Source organism: Neovison vison, chromosome 6 (assembly GCF_020171115.1).
Source record: "Neovison vison isolate M4711 chromosome 6, ASM_NN_V1, whole genome shotgun sequence".
NCBI lineage: Eukaryota > Metazoa > Chordata > Mammalia > Carnivora > Mustelidae > Neogale > Neogale vison.
Genome location: NC_058096.1, coordinates 118,633,535 through 118,650,290, shown reverse-complemented (window position 1 = coordinate 118,650,290; position 16,756 = coordinate 118,633,535). Strand labels below are relative to the sequence as shown.

General features: G+C 52.8%; 1 protein-coding gene across 2 annotated transcripts in view; it reads right to left on the bottom strand.

Annotated features, from left to right (window-relative positions):
- Window positions 1-218: 218 nt before the first annotated feature.
- Window positions 219-16,756, bottom strand: part of MUC4 (mucin 4, cell surface associated) — a 55,816-nt gene continuing 39,278 nt past the window's right edge. For both annotated transcript variants that reach the window (XM_044255157.1, XM_044255158.1), the window contains 17 exons: window positions 15,605-15,781; window positions 15,288-15,413; window positions 14,391-14,510; window positions 13,853-14,061; window positions 13,268-13,358; window positions 12,658-12,825; window positions 12,010-12,111; window positions 11,378-11,611; window positions 10,191-10,328; window positions 8,625-8,806; window positions 6,782-6,941; window positions 5,736-5,915; window positions 5,201-5,274; window positions 4,035-4,099; window positions 3,712-3,950; window positions 1,541-1,703; window positions 219-690 (listed from right to left, as the gene is read on the bottom strand). In XM_044255157.1, the coding sequence (XP_044111092.1) occupies window positions 495-690; window positions 1,541-1,703; window positions 3,712-3,950; window positions 4,035-4,099; window positions 5,201-5,274; window positions 5,736-5,915; window positions 6,782-6,941; window positions 8,625-8,806; window positions 10,191-10,328; window positions 11,378-11,611; window positions 12,010-12,111; window positions 12,658-12,825; window positions 13,268-13,358; window positions 13,853-14,061; window positions 14,391-14,510; window positions 15,288-15,413; window positions 15,605-15,781 (2,624 nt within the window). In that variant the 3' untranslated portion in view covers window positions 219-494. The remainder of the gene's footprint in view (window positions 691-1,540; window positions 1,704-3,711; window positions 3,951-4,034; window positions 4,100-5,200; window positions 5,275-5,735; window positions 5,916-6,781; window positions 6,942-8,624; window positions 8,807-10,190; window positions 10,329-11,377; window positions 11,612-12,009; window positions 12,112-12,657; window positions 12,826-13,267; window positions 13,359-13,852; window positions 14,062-14,390; window positions 14,511-15,287; window positions 15,414-15,604; window positions 15,782-16,756) is intronic.

The window sequence follows — 16,756 nt, the reverse complement described above, 5'->3', positions numbered from 1 at the left end:
CACCTTGGCTCCTCCACTCCCCGTGCCTAGCCCTTCAGCCACCAGAGGAAAATCCCAAGTGGCGCCCATGGCTTTGGGAACACAAAAAGTCTGAAGGATTTTACTATAATAGACTTTAATTAGAAGTAGACTGGAGGGTTGGGTTTTTGTTTGTTTGTTTGTTTGTTTTTAATACAAGTAGTTTTTAACTTCCATTCTTAACTCTGATGTGTGTGGGTTTGTGCATCAGTGTCCTTCTTGTGGGTACATTTGTGAGACAATTCATCCTTTAACTAGGTGGTCTTTATGACCCCTTCCTGTCTGTCCCAGGGTCTACTGACAAGGTGTGGTCTTGTCTTTATTATTATTCATCCCCTTGAAGAATCCTGAGTCGCCTTCAAGCACCTTTTTCTTTCTGGTCTCCTCAAAGGAACAGCGTGGCCAGCAGGCGTCGGGGTGAGGCTGGGTGCGTCCTGAGGTATCCTAGGCCGCTGCTGCCCCTCTGGGGCCAGGCCTCAACTTTCTGAGTCCAGAGGGTAGGAGTAGTGGTTCCCGCAATAGCACCAGAAGCGCAGGACCACAAACACCCCGGCCCCCAGCAGCAGGAGGAAGCCCAGGGCTCCGAAGAGGATTCCGAAGAAGGCGCCGAGCTTCATGCCCAGGTGCTCACAGCGCTCTCCCCAGGGCGTGTAGATGGAGAAGGGCACACAGCTGCGGACAGGGACAGAGACTCAGCGGCAGTGGGGAGGCCCCAGGAGGTTTCCCACAACAGTCCAGGCTCCCCTGTAGGGAAGGTGGCGAGCCTGCAGGGTGGCTACCAGGTAGTGGGGCTGGGAAGCTGCACCTGGCCGGCGGGGTGGGGCCGGCTGCTGGTGAGCAGGTGCAGATAGGACCTCCAGCTCCTCCCAGTCCTCCTCGGACCTGGGAGGGGAGAAGGCTTGTTGGGGGGGTTGGGGAGTTTGGGGTTGTAGTGGACACGAGGGAAGACTCGAGGGCCCCAGGGTAGCACTACCCTTCTTCTCCTTAGCTGGCCTGTAGACTCAGTGCGCTCCCCTCACAGGAGGCCCTCAGACAGCTGACAAATTACCGGGTCCTAAGACACCTGTTTGAGAGGGCCTCCCCCGACAGGTGCTCCTAACGAAGGGCAGGGCCAGGCCAGACACAAAGTGGTGTGTGCCTTTCCCACAAGGAGACGGCAGAATGTTCACCCCAGAAGCCAAATCGGGTGGAAGAGTTTGCCTTTGGAACCCACATCCCCCTACCAAACTTGCCAGCTATGTGGGGTGGGTTCTTCACCTGTTTTTTTCTCTAAAATGGCACTAATGCCTACCCAGTGGCTGAGTTTGAGTTTCAGAGATAATGTAGCATCTTTACTCTCCACACAGAGTAAGCACTCACCTGTTTTTTCCATGATCCCGGCTCTCTCTGTTGTAAAGGAAGCTCTGCCCTAACTTTGAGACCCCACCTAACTTTGAGACCATGTCATTTTGGGGCCCCTTGCAGTATCTCTGCTCGGCTGGAGTCCACCAGCTCGGCTCCTCCTGCCCTCTCCCCAACTCACGTGCAGCGGGGCCCTTGGGGCAGGTGCTGGCACTGGCCTCCATGCTCACAGTAGCCGTCACTGCATGGGGACACGCAGGTGAGGCCACTCTGGGGACTGTAGACCAGTTTATAGTCCTTGTAGCCACTGCAGTTGAAGTAATTCTTCAGCACGCTCACGTTCACTGCCAGGAAAGACACGGGTGAGCGGGCAGAGCAATCAGTAACCCCAAATCGATACCTCTCCCATCAAGGTTTCTGTTCTCGGGCATTTACCCTGAGGAGCCACTGGAAAAGCACACCAATGCGTGCGTTCATGGAAGTCCGGAGAAGCACGGTGTGTAGTAGCAATGGGTCTAATACGCGGGATTGCGTTAAATAAGGGATATTTTACAACCGGTAAGCACCATGGGGTGGAAAATGCATTGGTTAAGAGCATGTGCTTTGAAGTAAACCAGACCCAAGCTGAAATTCAAACTCTCCTACTAACTAGTTGCGTGCTTTGGGGGAAATTCCTTAACTCCTTCAGCTTCAGTTTCCTTATCTTTAAAAGGAAATCATAATCTTAGGACCTATCTTGCTGCGCATTCTAAAGGACGGAATATATACTAGTATACTCATTATATTGCTTAACACAATGAGCACTCAATACACGGTCACAATGGGTATAACATTCTGTTTAAAATACAGCACACTAGGGGCGCCTGAGTGATGCAGTCAGCTAAGCATCCGACTCTCAATTTTGGCTCAGGTCATGATCTCAGGGTCGTGAGATTGAGCCCCTCATCAGGCTCAGTGTGCAACCTGCTTGAGATCTCTCCCTCTCCCTCTCCCTCTGTTGCTCCCTGCTCTTGCTCACTTTCTAAAATAAATAATCTTAAAATAAAATAAATAAAATATAGCATACTATATTAAAATGTATGATAAAATAATATAATATATCAAATGGGAATACATACACAATACAAAAAATAATATGTTCACAATTGCTTAAGTAATGAGGTTATCAAACAATAAGTACTACTGATCCCCTCCCACCTTTTTTGGTGGGCAACAAAGCAGTTTGTTGAGCCTTAGTACAAAGCTCCTGAAGAGGGAGGGTACCCAAGAGGGTTGCCCTACTTGATCCCTTCATTACAAAAAATATTGGTATGTGTGGAGATTCCTGTGCATAGAAGAACATTTAGAAGGCTATGTGCAAAAATGGACTTGCCTTTGGGGATTGGAAATACAGGTGATTTTTTTCTTTTCTTTTTGTTAATTTGTGTTTCCTCAAGTTTATACAAGAAGCACATTATGCTTATATAATAAAAATTATTGGGGGGTTTTGGTTTGTTTTCTTTAACAAAAGGCATAGTCAGGTCTGGCTTGGTTGTTCCCTTAAACCCACCCCTAACGCCTTACTACACATACACAAAGTAGTTGGAGGATTGTCCCGAGGAGGGAGGAGGCACAGCCTGGGTCTGAGCAGAAATTCTTGCTTGGTCCCACTCTCCAGTCACACAGTGGCTTCTGTTGGGTTTGGTGTGGTCACTGACCTGTTCTCCGCCTCACTCCCAAAATAGGGTGGTCTATTCCCTTCCTTCTCTGGTGTGCTTACCTACTGATCTCATTCTTGTTCCAGGATAATCAGGGACCATCCCAGCTAAAGGGGACCTCAGAAATCCCATCTCATTTTCCAGATGTGGGGGTGTTAAGTCTTGGGCTGAGGATGACTTTTGCCCAGGGTTGTATCTTTCAAGGAGGGGAAATCTCTGTCCCTTGGCCAGGTCTCCAGCCTTCTACTTAATATCCTCTAGCTGGAGGGCAAAAGCAAAAGAGATGTCCCTGTTTATGTTTATAAAGTGCAGTGGTATTTTAACAAAATCATTAATAATTTTATTAAAAGAAAGAAAGCCATCAGCAGCGATGGTCAGGAAGGTGGCCATTAGAGTCACAGCTCAGTGAAACTGTCTCCCTGGGGATTCATCAAGCAGGATTTTGTGCTCCTGCTCTTGAACCTGGAAAGCTGGTGGGCTCAAATGTTTAACAATCTCTCTCAAAAATCACCAACAGAAAACCTAAATTACTTCCTTCTGGCTTTTCTGAAAACCATTCTACCATGGGTTGCATGGGCTGAAGATCTGGGATAGCCTTCCCCGTGTACCTCCTCCTTCAGTTCTCTCTGTGACCATCCCCAGGACAGTGACTCACAAGCTAACAAACTCTTCACATCTTCTCTGGAGATGGGGTGGAAGTTCACATCGGTCCTGGGCTCCTTGCTTCTGTTCCACCGCCTCCACGAGGCCTGGGGTAAGAATGCCACCACCACTGCCTCCAGCAGCTGGGTGTTGAGGAAGTCGATGACAGGACCCTGAGGGAGGTACTGGAACTCCGAGATGACCCTCCAGCGTCTGAGTAAACTTCCGGACGCCAGCACTGTCTCAGAATCACTGTGTGGGAGGGGTACAGTGAGGCACGAAGGGTGGAAGTGGAGGGACGAGACCTGGGGACCCGGTGGGGACAGTCCCACTTACCTAGGTACCACTTCACTGTTCCGGAGAAAGGCCCGCACATTCAGGTTGCGCAGTCTATAGGCCACCTGGGGCAGAGGATGGGGGTGGGGAAGCGGGAGTGAGGCCCAGTCCAAGGAGGAGACCCCTTCCACTGTACTGTGGTTATTTATCCCCGCCTGGCTCCTTCTTTGTACATGAGCACCAGGACCAGTAGAATGCTTCTCATCCCGTTCTGCAGCCCCACAACCCAGCCTGCTGACCAGCATGGGTCCCTGCTCAGTCAGAGTTTATTGGTGAGTGAAGGACTTGGCCTACCTTCCTGCGTCCAATGACAAGGGGAAAATCTGAGATGAATGGTCCCTACATTTGCCTCTGTTCCCTGGTTCACCCACTCATTCTCTCCCTACATGGATAAAAGCAGTGATTATGTGTAGCCAGACCTCGGGGACAGCCAGGAGCTGGGGGGCGGGGTCAATAGGCGAGTGACAGCAGACTTTACCTCACAGAGTGTAGAGTGCTGTGACGGTAGCAGTAGTAATAATACTTCTTATTATAATTTTTGAACACTTGTATTTTAGACACCGTGGTGAGTTCTTTACATACATTATCATTTAAATCTTGACACAGCCCGCAGACGTAGGTACTATTATTATTTCTGCTTTGTGGATGAGACAGCAAATGATTTGTCTCATGATTACATCTGCTCTAGGGAATGGTAGAGCAAGGATTTGAACCTTGGGTGTGTAGGATTCAAGAGCCTCAGTAATTCAACTACTGTGTGACTTTGCCTGTGATTGAGGAATGGACAAGGGCCTAGGAGCCAAGAAGAGAGAGCTGCTGGTTCCCTCTGGGAAGTCTGGGAAGGCTTCCTGGAAGTGAAATGCCTTTTTGTGTTTCTATCATATGATACCCCAGTGCAGGTCTCTAAGAACACTTAGAAGGAGAGGCTGGGGGGACTTGGCCCCCCTAGACCCTAGTCTGGTTATTCCAGTCCTCTTGGAGATCTCTGTCCTGGGGCTTCCTGCCTTCCTCACCCCCAGGCTTTGCCAGGGCAGGAGGTTCCGGCCTCCTCTGGCAACTGAATCTAGAGGGATGGCTAGCTGCAGAACACATCAGTGAGGGCTAAGACTCTGCCCTCAACTGGCCGAGAGCCCTCTCCCCCATCCAGAGCTGGCCTGCACACTGACCGAGGCATTGACATCTGTCACAGAGGCATTTTCTTCTTCACTGACCCAGAGCTGGATGATTCTTAAGGGAAGGTCTGGAAATGAAAGAAGCAGATTCACAATAACCTCACAGTTTACATAGACTCACCCGAAAAGGCCATTGGGCCAAGTTAGGGAGACCGACCCATCCTACAGTGACAGAAAGTCACCAGAGGAATCTGGAGAAAGGGCTGAGTCTGCTGACCCTCACCTTAGGGCCCTTCCGACTGTGGTCAACGGTTCCTGACTCTTGACTCTCTGGGCCACGAGGCCACCTCCAGTCTTTCCTCAGTGCACTGCTGAGGGCTGGGATTCGTGCTGTGACAGCTGCCCCCCTCCCAACTCCCCCTCTCCTCCCACTGCCACCCGCTCCCAGAGCTAGAAACTTCGGCCCACCTGAGAGAGATCTGAGGTTCTGCCCTGTGAGCTGGAGAAACTGAGCTCTGCTCCCCCACCCAGGTTCCTCGTCTCCCCTCAGGGTGAGAGAATTGTGGAGGCAGAAGGCATCTAGAGTTACCTTGATGGAGGGTTGGAGTGAAGTTGTTCCCAGCCACAAAGCAACGGGTGTCTGTGAAGGCCGGGGGGCAGGTGCAAACGGGCTGGCAGTCCAGCGCCTGGGAGATATAGCAGTGTCCCTGATTGTAACAGTAATTCGCAGGGCAGGACTTGTTCTGACAGAGGGGAGAGGTCTCCAGAGCTGTGGAGGGAGCAGGGGGTGGGGTCAGCAGACAAGGTCAGACAGCAGTTGGGGGGCCCCAGCCCACAGAAAGCTCCTTCTAGGATGGGCTTGGTTTCTTTCTCCCCAAAGCTCACTCAGTCCACATTCTGCTTCTGAGTTGCTCTGAACCCTAAACTATCCTTCCCCCTTTTCCAGAAAGTTCCTTTGCCAGATCGGTATTCTCCCACTTCTGCTGAGGGAATGGCACATCTGCTTTCTGCACTTCCATTCCTTCTTCTGCCTTATAGTCTACCTGCTCTGGCCTCTCAGAAGACACAGGGGCCTCTAGAATTCCTCCTAGCACTGTAGGGGGCTTAGTGAAGGCCTTGCGGTGATCACCCTCAGCAGGACTCCAGTGGCTCAGAGGTCGAGGAACAGGGGATGGGAGGAAGACTCAAAGAGAGGACTCACCCTTGCCACCAGATGCCCATGGCAACCCCCCAAGATGTCCCAACTGAGATGTGGAGATGCTGAGCTTTGTGTCTGAAGATACATGAGAGGAGTCTGGGAGCCCCAGGTTGTCTCTGGCTCCCGGGCTGCTGCTGGACGTCTGCTTTGCCCTCCCCCGCCCCCCACCAGGCCATCTTCAGTCTCTTGCCCTGAGTTTCCCCCATCAGGACCTCAGCCTGCCCACCCCCGGCCACTCCCCCGGGGAGTGCACAATCTCTTCTCCTTCAGCCTCACACCTCCCTGGACATCCTGACCTTCTTACCATAGCCAGCTGTATTGAGTATTCTAAACGCTTGCTGGAAAAGGGAGAGAGATGGTTTGCCCCATGCCCCAGGCCCTCCAGGCCTCCACTGTCCCCAGAGCCTCCTCCTGCCGGGGCCCTGCCCCCAGCTCACCTGCACAGTGACGCCCGTCCCCAGTCAGGTGTGGAGGGCAGGCCTCGCAGCCCTTCCCAGGAATGCACTGCACACTCTCGAAGCAAGGCTCCTCACAGAGGTTCTTGGAGCGTTCGCAGTAGTGGCCAAAGGTGTCCCCGTCACACTTGCAGCCTGCCACCTGGGAACGGGGTGCTGATTACCGGGTAGCCAGGAGGCTGGACCACTGAAGGCTTCTGGGTGTTTCTGTACTGACTCTTCTGGTCTGAGAACCCATGGACCTCGAGTCCTTGTCTTAATTCTGCCAGCATCTACTGAGCACCTTCTTGACCAGGCTGTGGTCCTGTATATCCTTGCCAAGCCCACTGGGCCTCCCCAGGCCTTTCCTCCCTCCACACCCCTATCCCCGGCCCCTCCACCTGGTGCCAGCCCTGGGATCTCAGCCACACCATATCTCCTTGCTGGAAGCCCTTTTTAGAGTAGGACAGGGGCTAAATAAATACTCTACTATCCCTTGAAAACTGGATCTTACAGAAGCTCAGTTTCCTGCTCCATCTTCCCTTGCTGACTCCTCAACCAAGAAGGCAGAGCCAAACTGCTAAGCACTGTGAGAACACACAGCAACTGGAAAAATGGTGCAGACAGCTACTGAGTCCCCAGACTTTGTCCAGCCCCCTGGCCTCTCTATTCTGGCACCCCTACGGAGATGACTCTAGAAATCTCCCTAAAATGCAACACCCCAACACTTTCTACTTCCAAGACTGGATATTTTGGGATACCTAAAATAATATATTGATTTTAATCTGTTTCTCACAGTTAGAACCTTAATTCCCGTCTTCTACCCCCGGGCTCCTCTACCTCTACCCCATTCAAGTAGGAATTCTTTGCTCATTCTTGAGGAGAAGGCTGTGTGTAAGGGCTGAAGGGGGTGGCGGGGTACTGCCAGCCAAACACTTTCCTTTATGGCTCCTGCTTTACAACCCAAACAAAATAAGAAAAAGAAAACAAAATTTAAAAAAAAGGGGGGGGGCAAGACTCATTGACTGAGGCCAGCTGTCTTGGTTAAGACTTGTATAAATAAAGATTTTCTCCAAAATGAAGAGATCCTTCTTTTAGCTGGAAGGAGACAGTAAAAGAGAAAACAAAGGGGTTTGGGCTCGTCATGCCCCTCTCTTCCCAACACCATAATGAAGAGACCCCAGAGAGAAATGGCTGTGTGGTGCTTCTGGGCAGATGGGAACTTGGGTTTTCTGTGTCTGAGTGGGGCACAGAAGCCAGAGAGCACCTCCCTGGGACCAAAGAGGAGGGAACATGGAACCTGTGACCTGTGTAGTCTCGTGCCTAGGGACCACAATGATGCCTTTTTGCCTCTACCTCCCCATGCCTTGTTCTAGAACCATGGAACTGTCTGGGGTGGGGGGAGGAGGGGCAGTGCCTGAGTGACTCAGTCGGTTAAGCACCCAGCTCTTGATTTCGATTCAGGTCATGATCTCAGGGTCGTGAGATCGAGGTCCCGGTTGGACTCCCTGCTCAGCAGGGAGTCTGCTTGAGATTCTTTTCCTGTCCCTCTGCTCCTCTGCCAACTTGCTTTCTCTCTCTCTCAAATAAATAAATGAGTCTTTAGAACTATGAAGCTGGGAACCCCTGGGGAGTTTTAAAGGATGCTGAGGTAGATGTTTCCTGTAAACCTAGCAGAATGGGAGCTAGGAGCTAAAAACCCGAGATTGGTGTTGATACTCCTCGCCTATCACAGCTCCCAACACACACGTTACCATGGTGGGACTGAAGTATGACATCCCTTCAGTTCCCACTGCCTTTCCCCTCAACAAGGAGACCTCCCTCCCCCGCTCCTCCCAACACTCACCTCCAGGGAGGAACCGCCCACCCAGCTGGTCAGGTTGTATACACACTGGCTCTCTTTCCTGCAGGCACAGACCACTGTCTTTGGCTGGAGTACAGAGGACAAGTTGTCTTCGATATTTCTTGCTAGAATCTCCAGAGCAAATGGTTCCAACGACTTTGGCGTCCATAGCAGAGTCCCATTCTCTGCCCCAGGAAAGACAAGACCATGGAGAGCTGTTGTGCGGTTTGACACATCTTGGCATCTGACAGCCCGAGTGCTCCTGTTGGCCCTCCTGTACCTCTCTCAGATCACCCCTCAAATGTCACCAGGCTTTTCCTCGAGCTAGGCTGGGTTCCTGGAACGATCCCGGTCACGCACCAAGCTGGAGGTAGCATGAGCCCCACTAAGTGATTGTAGGGTGGGACTCCACACAGAGGAAGACACTTGCCCCCTGAAGAGACCCCAAAGGGCAACCATGCCTGTGCCTGCCTCAGACTGGGACATCCAGGAGGGACAGAGAACAAGGCCATAAAGCTAGGATCTTCCTGACCCTGCTCCAAGCTACACTGCACATGAAACTGGTTTCCCCTTCCCAGCAGCCCCATCCCTTGCCCTGATTTCTTGCCCACCCATCTCACTTTGTAGACCTTTGACACCAGACTACAGTGAAAACTTTGCTACATATCAGCAAGGACTCTTCTGATCCAAACCTGTCTTACTTACAGTGTCCAAGAAAATAAACAAGTCTCCTTAACACAGAGGTTTGAGAGTTGTTGGTAGTAGGGGACAGACAAGAGTAACTTCCAGGCTGTCCCTTTGCAGGAGAGGAGCCCAGGGGAGGAGGAAAATCTCCTGATGCCATTGGTTAGCACCGGGGAGGGTGCACACAAAGAAGTCCTTCTAATGCACAGAAAGAAAATGAGGCAGAGAGGGGTGCTCTGAGCTTCAAGTAGGGTCCCTGATGGCTTTGGTTTAGCAAATATCAGTCAGTAGCATAACTGGTGCTGGCCACAGAAGGTAAGTTGCGTCCTGTGGGCTTTGACTTTTTGACCCAGATCATGGTTATAGGACTGGGGATCACCACATCATTACTGACAGGGAGAATGAGGCTTTGCTTGGTCCCAGCATGGAAAAGCCACAAGGCAAACATCGTTGGCCAACATAAAAATAATGAGAAATGTACCGGATGAAGGTATTTGTATCTTTAAACCCTGTTCCACCTTATATCCTTCTTTTAAGAGACTTGAAAATGCTGTAGATTAGTATTTTTTAAATTGTTGGACTTTATTCTAATAATTTGGTGATTTCATAAAGTTGGCTAAAGATGATTGCATGTCATTGGATTTGAGGTGAAATGACCTTTGAATCACTTGTATGGGCCCTGAAGCAGCATAGCTAGCTGGGCAGATTGCCAGAAGGCCATCACTGTGATTCACTGGGGACACCTATCTGAATCAGAGGGCTCGTTCTCAGAAATGTTGGTCCTAGATATACCAATGGAAAAGTGCCACAAAGTTCCCCAGCGTGTAATGATGCCAAATTACCTCCAGCTTGACTCTGACCTCGTAAGCAGCCAAGCGCTCTTACCAAAGATCCTGAAGTCAGTGCTGCTGTTCCTCAAAGTGAATGTGACACTCTTAGAGTGGCTGGTGTACTGAACCCGCGTGGTCTGCCCCATGTAGGCTTCCAGCACTTGCTGACCCTTGATAGAGGGTGGGTACTTATCTGAAACACAAAGAGGGGATTCGGGGTTTGGGGCAAGACACTTTCTTGCCTCACAGGCCTCCTCTCTCTTTGTCTAGTCTTCTGGTTTGTGTGAGGTGTTCTCAGGGCTCTGATCCACCTCTGCAAGCAGGAATTATTCCGTGTACCTGCCTTCAGATCTCTGTAGAACGGGACGGGGTTCTATTTAGCTTCTCTTTATCTTCCCCACCCCCAAGATGGGGTCAGGTCAAGTTCCTTCCTAATCAGAGTGCTATGCTGGGTATGGTATAATGTGAATCAGAGACTAGAGTCATTCAGACCACCACAGAGTTTTCCTATTGGGAGAGGGCTGGAAATGGTCAGGCTAATCTCCAGATGGGCTAATTTCCAGAGGTCCGGAAATAGAGGAATACAGTGGAAATGCTATTTCCATGTCATTATTCATTCAGTCAGTCAGTCACTTAACACCTTTATTGAGCACCTACTATATGGCTGTCTCTGTTCTAGGTAGTGAGGACACAGCAGGAAACAAATAATTAAAAAAAAGATACCTGTGAAAATTAGAAAATATGCTAGATAGTTTTAAGTGCTAAGGAGGAAAAACAAAGCAGGGAAGGTGAACAGGAAGTATGGGTAAATGTGAAATTTTAGAAGGCTAGCCAAGAAAAGCATTGCTGAGAAGGCAACTTGATTTGCGTAGAGCCTTGAAGGGGGTGGGGGTGAGTGTGGGGCTGGTCTGGAGGAAGGGGGTTGGGCAGAGAACAGTGTGTGTGGAGTCTGGAGTCAGGAGTGAGCCTGGTGTGTTTGAAGAACACAGAGAAGCCAGTGGGGCTGAAGTAGTGGGAGCAGGGCGGGGGGAAGTAGAGGAGAAGTTTGACTGCTACTGGGGTCATGTTGGAAAGGGCTTTGAAAGTCATCACAGAGTGAGCTGGGGAGTCGTGGGAGGAATAACAAAGCGAAAGAATCTGTTAATTTTTTTGAATGTGCAACTTGAAGGAATGTCATGAGGGGGTTGCTCCTCATCTGTCAGCTGACCCCGCCAACACCTCCCTTTGCTTCATGCCACTTACTGAGGGTGGTGTTCATCTTCTGGTAACTTCTGAAGAGCATCTTTGTGTTCAGGCCAGTGCTTCTGCTTCCTGTGGCCAGGCTGTCATAGATGCACTGTTTGTCTCCGTCGCACTCGGAGACCAGGTTGTTACCAGAGGTTTCATTTCCCCTCCATTGGGAAAAAAAGACAGGGGTGAAGTTGGAAGGCAGGTGGTCATCTCTCTTGCCAAGGAGCCTTATGTCACTGATTTCCCCTATAACACATGGAGGCAATGGCGGGGGGAGCAGGGATGGGTCTCCAGTTATGATTTTGGCCGCATCTACCCCTTACTCTCACTCTACACGCCTTGGGGAAAGGGAGGGAGACGCAGAGGGAGGGAGTGACTTCTGGCTTTTGAGGCTGCAAATCCCTACTCTAGTGAGTGAGGGCCACCACTGCCGTTGTCTTCTCTTCCAGGAAGAGAAACGCAGCTGAGATGGGGTTGGAGGGGACAAATCTGGGGGGTCCCAGAATCCTCAGCATCTCCTCCTGGCCTTTCCACCTCTCCCTCACAAAGGATGGAGGTCTGGCTCACACAAGCTGAGGGAGGCAATGCTTCCTTCATCTCAGCTCGGCCTCATCTACCCCGAGGACTCTGAGGCCCAGACTTACAAGTCATTCCATATTGAAAAAGCAACTCCTCGGTGCTATCGCGGGGAATGGTGGAGCCGTTGGGCATCCTGAAGTCATCATCTGGATTGTCATTCCAGACTCCTGAGGGTCAGAGTAGGAGGTCGGCCACCGTGGGTCTGTGGCTCTCCCCTTCTCTGGGGAGAATCCAGTGGGGCACCCTCAGGGTATGACTGGGGTGAGGGGGCCTGGGAAGCCTCTTCCAGTTGCGCTTGTTCTCGGCTCGGTCCTTTCAGGGGGGGCAGGCAAGACCATACCTCATAGCCCACCCCTCTGTCTCAGGGATGGAGGAGGGGGAAATGGAGGAAGAAGGGAGGGGAAGTGGGACTGGAGGCAGGGAACGGGCAGCTGTTGGCTCTACCTTCCCCAGAGCCCATCCTCAAAGCCCCCTCAGCTGTCCTGGAACCGGAGATTCATGATGACAAAAAGTGAGGCTGAAAGCAAGCTGAAGAGAGCCCTCGTCCCTCCCCACCTCTGCACAGCCTCAGGGTTCTGTTCCCAGGAGGCCGAGGAAGAGCAGCTCAGCCTGGGACACCCACAGGCCAACTGGACTGGCAGAAGCCTGTGGCCTGGGGCCCCCGCTCTTTCTGCTGCTGCTGCCTCAGACTCAGAATCCTGCCTGCTTCTCACCCAGGAGGCCTTCTGTGCGGTTTCGATACTCCTCCGGGAGGCCGCAGGAGGCATGGAGGATGTTGGAGAGGGCAATCACTGAGATGGTCACGGTCCCATCGAAGATGGCTGACACCAGCGAGCCATTGCGGGTCACGATGATGCCAGTGGTGTTGAACGTCTCCGGGCCTGGAAGGTGGGGAGGCAGAAGAGGAAGAAACCAGCATTGGAACCCTGTGGGCCCAAGACTTAGCAGTAGTGAAGGGTCAAGGTACAGAGGGGAGACTCCGAGAGCAGCTCTGGGGGTGGCCTTGGGATACCTTCTCTGGTGGCCCAGAGCCAAACTCACAGGACACCCCCTCCTTCCTGGGGACTAGAGATGGGCACGAGGCTATCACTGCCCTGGAGGAAGGAGAGACGTGAGGAAGGAAAGCCCAATGTCTGGCTCCTAGGTGAAGAAGCCACCCAGGTCCAGCTGCTGAAAGAAGAGGGCGTGAAGCAGGGTTGCTGACCTCTTCCCTGCCCTCCCCGCCCCATGCCCCTGCCTCTGCGCTGCTCCCGGGCACTGGGCGCCCCCACGGAAGCTTGACCCAGGGAAGCAGAAGGGGGCTGATGTGTGCTCCCAGCCTACCTTCTGGGTCTTCATGGTTAGTCTCAAATGTCACAGTCTGGTTATTGACCTGCACGTGGATTGTGTCATTGGGCTCAAGGAGCCATCGGACCTGGATGGGGAATTGGAGAGGATCTAAGACTGACCTAAAGGTGGGCCCAGAGGCTGAGAAAGAAGGCTGCAGGGTTTGGACCTGAGCCCCGGAGGAAGAGGGTGGTAAAGGGATGACGAGGTTGTGCTAGCTCAGGACTTAGAGGGCTCAGCAGGGGCCGGGCTAGAGCTCCCTGGTGTCAGCTACCTTTAAAGGGACTGTGACCATCTCAGTGACAGCCCTCTCCAACATTTCTCAGATGATCTCATTTAAATCTCACAAGAGCCCTGTGAGGAAGGTAATTTTACTCTCCCCATTTTGCTACAAGAAAACTGAGTCACTGGGAGTTCCGTCATTTCTTCAGGATCACATGACTGACGGAGCTCTGACCCGAATCCCACTGTCTCTAGGGTTGACTCTTGAACCACTGCACTGGCCAGACATGTCCTCCCTCCCTGCTGTCCCATCCCCTTCCTCCTTCTTCCTCTCCTTCTTGGGGCCCCTGCCTCACTTACTGTGATGGGGCCCAGTTGGCTGGTGTCATATTTAGCTGCAAAGGCGATGAAGTTGGTGGCCTGGGCAGAGCCGGTCTGGGCGGTGCGGCCCTGCAGCAGGAACGAGGAGTTTCCATCCCAGGCCCGGACCAGCTGGAAGTCCCCCAGCCCATTGAAGGTGAAGTTGGCACCATCCAAGGTGCTGATGTGCGGGTCCCCAAACATCCAGGCTGGATGAAAGGAAGAGACCACGATGGCACGACCAGCCAGGGAAGGATCTGGGATTCCCCCACTGCCTCCAGACCGACTCAAGCCTGGGAGACATTCAGGGAGTAGAGAACCATCCCCAGAGGCCCTCTTGCACTTTTGTGCCCCTGCCCAAATTCACATCATTATCCCTGCCCCCCAACCCCTTCCCCAACGCCAGGTACAAAGCCTCTGTTTGCCTCTGGCCACACACCAAACCATCTCCACTTGGTGGCCATGGCCCTGCCCCAGGAAGCTTGCTGTCCCTCCCCAGTGGCCCGGCCTCAGCCCTGTGGGGCCCCAGCAGCCTCACCGGGCCGCAGGGGCCGGTACCCAGCACAGCCGATACGCGGTCGCCTTTGGTGGTACAGGGCACAGAAGGACGGCTTGTCGTTCCAGCGGCAGCACCAGTCCCATGGCTCCAGTTCCTGGTCTGGGGGAAAGATTGGCATGTGGGAGGGAGACAGAGGGCCTGCAGAGCCTGGTGGAAGGTTTGGTGAGGCAGGATGACACGGGAGTCGGGCCAACTTGGAGCAGATCCTGCCCTGCTCCATGGCCTTGGAGCATTGACCGTCACTATCTCGACCTTGTAGGTTTGCTGGAGCTGTGTGTGCAGCAGAGCCCCAGGGGTGCACCCAGGGGGTTTGGTGCTGTGTCCCAAGGGCTTTCTCTCCAGAAGGGTGGGGCTGAGTGCCCCTGGGAGGCTGTGACTGATGGTCTGGGGAACCATGGGGGCAGCTGTGATTGTCAGAGGTAGCGGGGTGGCTGGGGACAGAGGGGGGAGCCACAGTACCCTGGTCCCCCAACCCTGTGCTCTCTAGCTCCTCTGGAGGGTCTCTGTCACCTCTGTGGAGGTGACAGTCAGCTGATCTGGGCCCAGAGGGACAGGGTCGCATTTGGTCCCCTCTCCTTCCCTGGAGAGAAGTCTCCACCCTTGTCTGGGGCTAGGAGGCCAAGTGAAGATGGGGCAAGAGGTACTGGATCATAAATCCCCGGGAGGTCAGCTGGAAGGGATGTTGGAATCTTCCCAACGTTACAAGATCAGGAAATTAGTGGCCAGAGAGGGGAGGCAGCTGGGAGGGAATGGGGACAAAAGGCTTCTTTCTTCAGGTCCCACTGCTTGGCTGGGAGCCCAGGCCTGGTCTCTGACAGAGAAGAGTAGAGAGAGCTTCAGAGAAGGCGGGGATGAGATCTCTGCAGTCACACGTACCAAATTGCCAAGGAGCATGCACTGTCCAGCCCTGGAGGAGCTCGCCCCAGGGCCCGTAGCTGCAGCATACGCCCCCGCGCCAGGAAGAGAAGCTGCACAGCTGCCTGCTGCCGAGGCCCCACCAGCCTGTGACAAGGACGGACGTGCTCAGGCCCAGAGGTCTGGAGAGAGGGGTAGGGGCGGGTATGGGGTGGAGGGAGAAGGGTGGGCGGGGCGAAGGGGTCCTGGAAGGGATAGGTCAGGTGCGAGCAGAGGGTTGGTGGGTGGACTTATGAGGCACAGCAGGGATGACCCAGGAAACAGGAAGGGGGCGTCACCCATGCTGATGGGCTGGAATCTTAAATCCCATAGTCCCTGCTGCCAGGAGCAAGGGCAGGAGATCTGGTTCCAGCCCCATGTGGGCCCCCGAGGCTCTTTCAACCACTGCAGGCACCGGAGACGGTAGTTGGGCCTTTCTTCCCCGTGTAGGCTATAGACCTGCAGGCCCCGGATGCCTAGAGCAGCAAAGGAAGGAGGGGTTATCCCAGGGCCTCTGGCCACAAGCTCTCTGCTTTAGCAGCCTAACTCATCAATGCACATTCTGCATGCCACCCCCCCCACCCCGACTCTGGACAGCAACTCCAGGGAAGGGACCCAGTTCAGACTGGCCCCTTTTATGAGACATCCAGAGGCCCTTAAAACTTGGATCTTAGAGGGAAACCCTGGGACAAGTGATGGACAGAGCAGACTCACCTGCATGCACTCAGAGCCAGACCCCAGCCCTGAGCTTTCGTCCACCAATCCTCCAACCCTCCCATCTGCCCTCTGAACTCCAGTGCCTTCCCATCTCCCCAAACTAGTCCTTCCTCATGCATCCTTATCTTTACCTTGGCTTTCATCCCTGACCCTCCCCCTCCCCCAGCACAGACTGCCAAAGTAGACAGGACAACAGCCAGTTGGGGGCTTGCTCCAGCACCATGAGGCTGAGGAAGCATCCTCTGGGCCCAGAAGCCATCCTCAGAAGGGACAAGTAACTGGAGAAAAAACCCTGGTTTGAATTTAAGCTTTAACCGTAGGTTACATACTGCCTATCCCAAAAGCCAGGAGTGAAAAGGGGCCTCCAGAGCCCAATAAGACACAACAGGACATAATGTATTAGATTTTGACCCTGTTCCCACACAAAAGAAGAAATTGTCAAGATAACTATAATTTGCTAAGGTTTCGAAAAAATATTTACTTTATCTTCTTTACAATGGCTGGATATCATGGGAAACAAATCAGATATTCTTCCCCAAAACACACACACACAATCATATTGTGCCCTCTAGGTCACAAGAAGATGCATCTTGATAGAATGGCCCAGAATCTGACAGGGCAGTTCTCTCCACAAGATGGCACCCACGATTTGACATAGCTTCCGTGTACCAAAAGCTCTTGTCCCAGAGCAAAGAGAAGTAGATTTATGCTTCACAATCTACATGGCTGATTTC